General features: G+C 38.0%; 1 protein-coding gene across 1 annotated transcript in view; it reads left to right on the forward strand.

The window, feature by feature from the left end:
• PTN (pleiotrophin) overlaps positions 1 to 8,165 on the forward strand; it is an 80,547-nt gene extending 72,382 nt beyond the window's left edge. Inside the window, exon 5 of the mRNA XM_051784776.1 lies at positions 1,199 to 8,165. Coding sequence (XP_051640736.1) covers positions 1,199 to 1,251 — 53 coding nt within the window. The 3' untranslated portion in view covers positions 1,252 to 8,165. The remainder of the gene's footprint in view (positions 1 to 1,198) is intronic.
• Positions 8,166 to 11,086: the final 2,921 nt, after the last annotated feature.

Raw genomic sequence — 11,086 nt, forward strand, 5'->3', positions numbered from 1 at the left:
GTTGAAAAAGGTGAAGAAAAATTGCTGGTTTGAAAAAGTGGCAAACAGAAAAAATAACCATCAGAGAAACGTGACAACCTAAATTTGCCTTCTGTTGAAGACACCTGGCCCTATCCGTAGCTGAAAGATGTTGGTGTAGTTCCCTTGGCTTTAATAAAAATAAGTTGGTTTTACCAGAACTGATGTTTACTAGACTATCTGTGTTATGCAAATGGTTCAGAGAGAAAATAATCACGTTCACAAAGAACAATACCACCTTAAGCTCATTTGCTGTCTCTCCGTGGCACCTGCTATGTTGGTTTTTGTGCTGGAATCCACAAGGATTTATTCATGCTCCCAGTGAGAACTGTTATTTTCCCCATTACAAGGTGACATGTGACACAAGAGCACCCAATCCTCTTAATTCATATTAATTTTTTAGATGCCTTTGTGAATTTGCTTTACCTGTAGAATACCACACTGCCCTAGAGTGCAGTGAATGTTATTGCAGATGGTAATATAATATATAAATTTTCACTAGTACATTCATATTGTTCCCTTATTGCTCCCAAATTAATCAGAGAGGCAGGTGATCCTTAGTCCCTTCCTCATCCTATCAGTACCAGCTGTGTGGACAGACCATGCTCTAATGACTCCAGGCCAAGCTTTGTTTTCCTCTTGAGAGTACATAGATGTTTGTCCCAGACAAAGGGGGAAGGGTTGGCAGTGGAGGAGCTGAAGAAACAAGTGAGCTTTCTCACCATGCTCTGGAGTTGCTCTCATATTCAGAGACAGCCAAAGACTAACAATGAGACAGAGAGGAAGCAAGGGAAGGGTATGTGTGTGGGTAGTGTGTGCAAAGCTTTCTTCCAGCTCTCCACTGAGCCATGACCTGGTTTCTCCAGGAGATGCCTGCTGTTTTCTTATTTTCGAAGCAAGTTTCTGAGACAATGCTTTGCATGCCAAGCAGGGTCAGCCACTCAGATAGGAAGGGTTCTGAAAGGGACACAGAATCCCCTTTCCACCTTCTCTAGTGCCTTCTCTAGTGCTTTTCTTTTTTTTTCTTCTTTTCCTTCTCATTTCCCTTTCTTTGTTCAAAATGAGGAAACAATTTTTATGTACATGAAGAAAAAAAAGGGAACTTTCAGAAGTATTAAATAAAACTTATTGCTGTGCCTGCTAGACACTAATTTTTGTATTGTTATTGTTATCTTGACAGAATCCAAGAAGAAGAAAAAGGAAGGCAAGAAACAAGAGAAGATGCTGGATTAATGGAGTCAACTTGGGCAATTTGAGAAAGGGACATCAGCAAACATGATCAGTTAACAGTTTCATTTATACCTAGGCATTTTATCCTAAAATTATTTATAGCTTAATGGTACCATAGAAGGAAACAAGCAAACACAGAAAAAAAATCCTTTTTTTATTACTTTAGTATTTTTAATGTATAACCCTAACAACAACTTTTAGAGGCCTGTAATAAAGACTCCAAACTCATTTAGAAAATTATTTCTATTGTATATTGAACAATGTAGACCTTTTTAAAATATTTTTTTTTCTCAAGTCTTGCCATAGGTCTCAATCTGGTAATTAGTCCATGCAAGCAGAACCTGAGCCCGTGTGGAGCTCTGCTGAAGCCAGTATGAATACAGGACTCTGGCTGGATGCATTTATATTTAAGACTGGGACCTTATATCTAAAAAAACCTGAGGCTTGTTTCTTAATTTCTGATTACATCTAGATAACTCTATGAAATTATTTGTTTAAGGGAAGGATGGGGGCATTTTGTTTAGTATTTACAAATACAAAATTTTCTTGGATTTGTGGTGAATGTTCATTCCAAGATGTCACCATTTGCTGATAAAACCCAGTAACACTCCTTTCCTTGGCCATATTTTGGATGTTGGCAGTAAATCTGAAATCTTTCAATGGCTGGATGTAGAACAGTCCTAATTTTTCATTATTTTCTAGCAATGATTTTTCCAAGTGGAATAATAGCAAAACTTTCCATTTTTTAACATGTCAGTGTTGAGGTAGTGTCCTCTGTTTTACCTATAAGAGCTGAAAAATGCTTTATTTTATTTGTTTATTTTGCCAGAAGGGAGAATAACCTTTTCATAAAAGATCTAGTTGAAATTGTTGTGATTCTGCCTGACCCAGCTCCCTTTTTTATCAGTGGCAATCTTCCTGTTTATTTTAATTATAGCTGGTTGAAAAATAGTGTGTCTGGTGGGAAATAACAGAAGAAATCTGTTTAGAAACTGCCAGAGGTAGTTCATATTTTTGATCAAAAAGGGACAACTTGTGGGACTTGAAACAAATAGGAATGAAATGAAATTTTGTTTCTCTATTAGTAAAACAGAAAGGAAATACAAAAGCAGTACCTTTTGCTTTCTTTCATTTTTAAATAAGCAAAAAGACCTTGGAAAAACTAGTCAACATAACAATAGTTGGGATTTTTTATTAAATAGTCTGCAGGGGGTTGGGAAGAAAAAATATAGCCAGCTCGTTTTCAGTTTGTTCAATTTTACCTAATCTAAATGATTCTGAGTCCTGAGAAAAGTCACAAAGTAGAAAAAAACCTGGAAAAGCACTGGTCTGTCCCAAGCTAAAGGGTTGTTTAACAAGCTGACAACCAGCAGACCAAAATTTTTAGATGAAACCTAAGGGATTTCAGTACCCAAACTAAGTTCAAAATCATTGCTTCTAAATTCTAAATCTTTAAATTCAACAGCAAGAAATAAGCTTTGCTACTTGTGTAGGCTGCAGGCTTGCCTGCTGCTCAAGAGGAATAGCCTCCCTTGTACTGCTGCATGGTACCCACTGACTTCAGCAAAGCTGCAGCAGGGTGTGTTATGTCTGAGTAAATCACAGGGCTCTCTTGGGATTAGCTTGTAGACAAGCAGAGAGTCTTTGTCCGGACTAACATCACTACCGTTTTCTATGCAAGAACTTTACAATTGCAGAACTTGCCCTCTTTTTTTTCACGTGGAGGGTACGGCTGATCCGGACTCACGGTGAGGCAAGTCCTTCTGTAGATGTTCCCAAACACTTCTGAAGCCAGCTAGCCAAGGCTGCACATAGCTTAAGGTAGACTAGCCTCATAATCATCTCCCAGATTCCCTGGGTGTGTCTTGCAGTCTGTGTTGATGTCCTTGTTAATTCGACTATGCTGTTAGACATACCTGAGCCCCAGGTGCAGTTAAAAAATGTCCCCCACACGTGGTGGATGTGCAATGACCAAATCTAAAATCACAAAGGCTCATATTTAGATGGTTCTGGGTGCTATTTGGTTTGTTCATGGTCTAATCAGGTCTACCTGTGCTTGTGCCTCAGATTTAAACTAGTTGGATGGTAGGTCTGATTGAAAGCAAAGGGAGAAAGAAACTTTTTCACTCACCAAAGGTTTGTCTGTCTAAATGCTGCATCAGTTCACTTAAAGTGGTTCAGCTTTGAGTGCAAACACTGTTGCACCATTGTCTTACACTGGTTAATCTAGTCCATGTTTCATAGGGAGCTGGCAGGAATTTGGAATGATGCTGAGACCAACACTTTGACTATCCTTTAGTCAAAATCTTAGATGTGACTTCTGATTTCCAACTTTGTGAGTAAGAAGAAAAGTTCCTCTGTGTTTCCTCTGATGCCTTATGGCCCTTTTGTTTAACTGCCCATCTGGCTTGTTAAAGGAACATTCTTAATAGTTTTTGAAGGAGGCCAGTCAAGTTCCTATGGTGATATAGGGCCCTCATGGAGAGAGTTTACAGAAAACAAAGAAACAAAACAAAAAATACCATGTTAGGACCAGAAGAAAATGCAGCAATCCTGGTAGCAAAGGAAGAACATTTCCTATGTACTACTCATCCACGTATGTTTGGATCTCTATTGGCATCTTATTGTTGACAGCACTTGGAGTTAAAGTTTATAAACTTAAAATTAAGAAAATTTCCAATAAACCAGCACAAGAAATTCAGTGGAAACTCTAACTATGCAGGAGATGGTAAAAGTAATTCGTGGCAGAACACAGAGGCAGACTGAACAGGTCAGTCAGGTCAGCTCTGAAAGTATGTACTTGGTACCTACATGGGGCCATTGTTTCACTAGTGACATTATCAACAAAGCAAAAGGCAAATATCTGGACAAAACCTCTTCCCACCCATATTGCTCAGTTTCTACTTCAGTCATGCTGAAATTTCTCCTTATTTGCTTTCTAATCTTCTACCCTCTCCGTCCTTTGGGAGGGCAAGCTTCTCTGATAGTGCTGTGGGAGCAGCTACTTCAGATGAAATATGTGTTTACCCTCGTGGTGCTATCCTGTTACAATGGCAAATGACTTAGCATAGATGTATAGCTTACTAGTTTAACTGACAGAAGCTCATTTCATGAATGTCCCTCTGAAGGAGTGGTTTACATCTTCATATGCTACAGCTATAATATACTATGGGGAGGTGATAGAAATCCCCCAAATGACAGCCTTTTTCTGAGCACTCAAATCTCTTGGAAAAAGCGGGTTGAATTGCTGACCATCAGCAAAGGATGAATCTGCATCCAGACTCTGCATTCTAGCAAGTTTAAACTTAGGGTATATTTGGATATATTTCCTTTCTCTTTCTCTACATAGGCTGAGGCAATGCTTGTATGCAGTTAGGCCTGCCTATATCTTGACTCAAAACTGTATTTGAGCATTGGGACATTTTCTGACTTTGACATGTCTTCTGGCAGAAGTGCCCATAGTGAAAGAGAATCATTGCTTGTCAGCCTGGCTTATTTAACAGTCTATTAAGTGCAGCAGAAGTGCAGGGCAAGGCTCCAGGAAGGGAAAAAATTTGTACATGTGGGTAGATACTAAATTGTAATTTACTGATTCTCATCTTCTAATTCCATAATGACATTCTGGGCTGAACTGTTTTTCAAAGGAGAAAAAATTAGAAGAAATGAAAGAATAATAATAATAAAATGTATCAACAGAAAATGTTGGAGACTGTCAAGAAGAGACAGATATAAAGTCAGGAGCATTTTATACAAACTTCTTTTGCATGCTCCTTAAGTACAGAAAGCAGAATTACTGGTTGGCACATTTGTTTTTATGCTTTCCTTGATTTGTGCCTTAATGAAAACTGTTCAAATGTATAGTGCTACAGAGAAGCAAAGTCCCACTCCAACCTCAAAGAAAGAGTTCATCTGGAGGCAAAGTCAAAGGAGACAATAGTATGTCTATGTTTTCCATTTAGGAGTGCAAGGTATGCTGACATTGATAGGAGAAAACATAACATCCTTCTTTAACTCTGGTGTATATCCTTCACCACTTGGCACGTGGCAGCTGACAATTCAAGTAAAACAATGGAGCATTAGGATGAACTAAGGGGAAGTGAATACTGACGAAGACTGTTTATGAAAACAGGCCTATAAACCCCCTGAATCTAATAATGCTGCTAGCAGGGAGCATCTGAAGACAAACATTTCCTGCTTGTTTAATGAAATTCCTTAACATATGATGAAAATTTCTGATCTTTCTGAGGCTAATGTCAATGCTGAGGGTGGGACAAAAACCAACCTGATTTTCTCTCATTCTAGGAGCTGCAACAACATTAACCATGTAAATTCACCACTTTTCTAAAACAAAATATTGATGAGGTACACCATTTTGACATGACACAGATAGTCTTTCATATCTCTCAAATTCTTATAAGAAGGGGAAGTGTGCATAGGAAGTACCTTGTATTCAGTCTATTTCAATTCTCCAGGACAGCATTCCTGTGGACTTGTGATTGAGTTCTCTCCTTTGCAGAGACAGATTATACCTGTTTCCAGCCTTCCCCCACTCATCTGTAATTTTGATAGCATTTATAGGTTTTCTGTCAATTCTGCTAAGGTATTCTACCTCTCAGTTAAGCTTCTGTGGATGGTGCTGATCTTTCTTCATCCCTGAGGCTATTTTCTCCATTTCTTCCTGGATTGTTGCACAACAGCCCCAGGAAGCCCATACCATCAGGTACTGCCAAACATGTCCTAAGATTAAAAGACACAGTGGCAACTTGTTAATCAGATGATGACAGTAAACAAGGAAGTATGAGAATGAGCCGAGAGATTCCCTGGATTCACTGGGAGGGTGGATTGCTGGTAAAACCTTTGTCATAGTCCAATCTGGGCAAGGTTTCCTAGGGGACAGAAATGATCAAATGATCATCTCAAAAATTAGAGACACTGATTCAGGAGTGTCTGCCCTCAAAAGAAAAGTATCTTAGCTAGATAAATAGTGGCAAGAAGCTGTTTCCTTTACCCCTGTCCTCTTTTATCATTAATTTAAAGGGAAGAGGCATGGTGCATAGAGTTTCAGGGGTAGTGAAAGACTTGCCTGAGCAAAGTAGAGCAAGGAGAGAGCTTCATCCACCCACAGGTGTTTGCATTTGGAGAAGGTGAAGTTAGTCTTGTTCATAGCAGCATTAAACTTTGGTTTTGGACCAAAACTAAAAAATGCTGAAATCTAATCATTTTTCTAATGGTCCCTTTCTGCTACTCTTCAAATTGTCCATCTGTCTTGTAGGCTCACCACTCTGACCTGAGCAGAAGTGAGATCTTTCAAAGAAAACATGGGAATTCAGCTGTATTCAACTATTGTTGTCTCATTGGTGGGGCTCTACCACCCTTTAGCCCTTTCTGCCATTTGCCATTTAAATATGGAGTGTCTTGGAATCCCAGATGTCTAAAAAACTCAGTAGGTATCTCCTAGCTTTTAAATAACTCTGCTTGAGTGAGTTGTGTATGAGAAATCTGTTCCTGCAGATTTTATTCCTTTCTTAGAAAAAACACAGTAACAACCAAAACCTACAACAAAATTGAATGCATGTGTTCAATGGATGGATTTACTGATGAGATAAAGCAGAGGCTCACAAGTATTCCCATTTCAGAAGGTCATTGAAAGTTAAAGACTGTACAAGACATTTAACCCTGAATTCAGTGATGAAAAGCTAGGAAAATGGATAGTCTCTGCAGGGCTGTCTTACCTACAGCCAATTTCAGTCAATTAATTCTACTGTTTGAATTCCCTCACCCTAATCTACCTGGCAACAAGACATTACTTAACTTTTCTCATTAGGCCATTCATTGCACTTGCCATATTATAATTATGTAGTTCATCCAGACTTTTACAGCTGAATGAAATGGCTGTGAAAATCCAGAATGTGTTGTGGTTGCTGAGGAGACCTGAAGCAGAGGCAGACTAGTACTGCTGCAACTTGGAGCTAGAAGCCACCTCATGAAGATGTCAGCACCAGACACAGCAGCTTTCTAAATGCACATGTATACATACTGCATATATTATATATATCCATATATGGGAAAGTAAAACTGTAGAAAAGTGCATGCATAATTCCAAATGTGAATCATAACTAGTGCTGCCACATTTTCATGCTATGGTTGAAAGGAAAGAGCTTTTTGTCCTGTGTCATTATTTAAAGGAGGATACAAAAGTACGATGAAGAGCTAGATTTCTTCCCGCTTGCCAGCACGTCAGTTTAAGGATAGCTGTGTCCAAGGAAAATGCAAAACACATGCCAGTGAAATGGCCCAAAGGACTTACTATCACAGTAATGTTCTCTTCTGTCACACCAAGTACATGGAAGAGTTTTGTTCAAAGCTTCAAAGTGGACGAACTGCTTCAGTTAAGTGTGATAGAAACCCAGGCAGAAAAAGCCTTTTTCTCTGCCAATAAAAACTGAGGAAAGTGGGTAAAAAAAGATGGAAAAATCAAAGTAAGACAGAAACTATCTTAATACTTGTAGTTTGAGTGTTAAACTGAAAGAAGGAATGAAAGTCAAAAATAACAAATTAAAGCCTGAACATCATGTTCAATGGATTTCTAATTCTGTATATATCTATTAAACCAGTGCTATATGATATCTTCTCATGGGTTACTTTCTTTTCCCTGTTCCTCTTTCTTTTTTTTTTTCAGTTTGTATATTGATTTTGTAAGCTAGCAGTGTGTTACCTTTTCAATTTTTTAAAACTTGTATGAAAGCCATATATCCATATTGTAGAATGAAAGCATTAATCCTGTAACATCCCTTAATGTTTCCTTTAGCTCTGTGGGATTGTGGGGGGCTCTAGCGAATGTATATGTTTACCAATTGTATCAACATAATTTACTTGCTCTTAGTGGCGATAAAGAATTAAATAAACTAATACACAGACACATGGTGTTCTCATTTGTTTGTGAAAACTGTTTCTGGAATTTCTTGAGTTAATTCCAAGTTCTTAATATTTCTTTATTGTACTAATTTTCATCAGCTGTAGGTGTTGTTCGTCACAGAAATGACCTTGTGAATTCAGAAAAAGTTTTAGTCTGTAGAAAGAAATCTTCCAGAAAATGATTCTAGCAGAAAATATCTCTTTGGTTTATGCATATTAAATTCTGTCTGTCTCAACTTCCTGACATTTTTCAGTTCTGTTTCAGTATACAGTTATTTCAATCTGTGTAATACTGACACAATGATGGGTTGCAGAGAAAAAGTTTGATTTTTTTAAATAATTATCAGCTAAGCATTGGGAAAACCTTATTCCCAGCCCTGTCATGCTCAGCTGTTTTACTTTAACAGTGACTTTAATGAGTGTGTATGTGTTTGCTGAGAGATGATTAAGACTCAAGAGTAGAACAAAGAAGTTACATTATGTTAATGAACTAAATAGAATTATGCAGAAATTCAGGTAGTGGTCATTGTAACATTAATTTTTTCTCCTTTCTTTTTGTTCCTTCATTGTCCCTTTTTCCTAAATGTAGTTTCTTTTCCAGATGCTTTTCCAGATTCTGTCTCTTGTCCAAGTATTAGTTTAAATGTTAGAATAATTAATTACTCCATACAAACCACTCTATCACTCACTACCAAAAGAGGAAGATGCTTCATATGGTTTACAAGACTAGGAGATTTATACAGGCTTCTGAAATTGTTTGGAAGAAAATGGAGTATTAAAAGGTATGAAAACTGACAGTACATTCTTCAAAGCACTAATGGACTCAGCAACCTGAATCCTATCCTTGAAAAGGAGATCAAGCACTCATATTGTTTAATTACAGAAGAAAAACTTTAATTCCTTTTTAATATGCTACTTGGCAGTTAGTTACATTTTTTAGGCTACTGAGTAATGAGAGAGTTTTAAGATGCTCTTGTATTTCCATGTGAGATACCCGATCTCATCAGCAAGCCTGAGCTGCCTGAGGATTGTCTCAAGTCATGCTTAGCTTCCTTGAGCTCCATCATGTGGGGAACAGAGCTCTCTGATTTCTCTTATCTTTCTTACCTCTGTCCCCAAATGCTGACTGAGCTATAAACAGGCCTGGAAAAGAGCTTTTATGTCAGCTCTTTTCTGGTGGGTTGCTTTCATGGAATACGGTCTGGGAAGGCCATCTCTCTCTTTACATGGCATCTTTTTTTTGTTATTTATGGAGTATGTGAATGGACAGAACTTCAAGCTCTGCTATCACTTTGTGCTCCAAACTTTTGGGAGTGGTGGTTAATTAAGTGTGTCTAAGGATGCAAGGAGGACCTCCAGAGGTGAGTGGGGAGAGATGTCTGCATGAAAGTAACCACTAGCAATGCAAAGTCCCTTGGAGAACTTTAAGGCCCCAGAGCTCATATGGGGTACTGCAGTACTGCAGCTGAAGTTAAAAGCCTGTTTGTACTTCATTATCCCTTTGGCCTTGCACAGAGTGGACTTGTAGTTAATACTTAAATGCATGATAGTCACATTTGCACAGACACAGAGACACACTCGCTTCATTCCTTGCTTTGCAGATGATGGAGCAACACCTGATTGGCACTGAGAACAGAGAATTTGCAAAATGAACTCTTCATGTTCAAGATGAAGCATTCTCACAAAGTAGTAATCCATTTTTTTGTCCATTATCATATTTTAGAGTGATATGGGAAGTCACTGACATGAGATCGTCTCTTGGTTTTTCTTAGCCTGTGCTAATTGTCTCTAGTGAAACACAAATGGAAGAAAAAAAATCTGTGATCCTGTAGTAAAATAGAAGTCTGTTATAAAACCTTTGCTGGGAGCATTTTTGAAGAAAGATCGTTACATTTGCAGTCAAATGAGATTTGACATTAAGTATAAACATACATGCAAACACACACAGAGTATCTTTCACAGAAGAATATCCCCATCCTTTCTGGGTACACTGAGCTACAGAAGGCTTTCTTGCTAAACAATCAACAGTGAAATTATTGCCTCCATTGTCAAAGAATGTTTTTTATTTGTACTTATTCAGTCTCTGTTTTCTTAGTTACACTTTTTATTTGCTGCTTTGCACCATTTCTACTACAGGAGCAAAAGATGAAAGTTTTCATCTGAAAAGGTCAGTGACTGTCTTTTTTCCTGTTCAGAAGATAAAACCTTGCAAGACCAAAACTACAAGAAAGAATCCTTATTAAAAAAAATAAAATAAATATTTCAATTAATTGATAGAAATTTAGCAGTTCCCCAGTGTTTGTTATTGGAAGTCCTAGAGGCAGAGTAAAAGTAAAGTGTTGTATGTTGGGGGTGGACTAAAGGCAAAAATCTTTCCATAATCATAATTAACCTGCATACTACTGCATTTTGAGAGAGGAACTGTTATTTTGTTTTGATTTTTTTCCTCTCATATACAACTTAAAAATTCACTGTTCACAATAAAAGAGTTCTGCACCCATCTAATTACGTGGGGATTTTTCTGCTTGAAAAGCTTTAGCTTTTTTATTAAATTAATTTTTCTATTTTGCACAGATGCTCGTGGAACCTAGATACTCAGCCTCAGTCAAGTGCAGGGTGGTTGTTTTGTTGTTTGTGTTGCTCCAGGGTACACAGTGGGACTCAGACAAAATGTCTGCCTGGGGATGTGCTTGATGCAAAAGGAATCTCCAGCTGCAAGAATGGACGAACTCCCACTTTTTCCTCAAAGCATTTACGGTGGAGGTAGTGGCCAAAGTGCAATATTATCCCTATTGACCTTTCTCCCTTCCTTTCTTTTCCTTTCTTCCTTTCTTGCTTTCTTTCTTCCTTTCTTTTACTCTCTGCTTGGGCTTAGGCCTCACACTGCTGAGCTAGAATAACCTGGAAAGACATATGCAATTGT

This window comes from Manacus candei, unplaced genomic scaffold (genome assembly GCF_025592945.1).
Source record: "Manacus candei isolate 608988 ecotype Guabito, Panama unplaced genomic scaffold, ASM2559294v1 h1tg000018l, whole genome shotgun sequence".
Lineage (NCBI taxonomy): Eukaryota > Metazoa > Chordata > Aves > Passeriformes > Pipridae > Manacus > Manacus candei.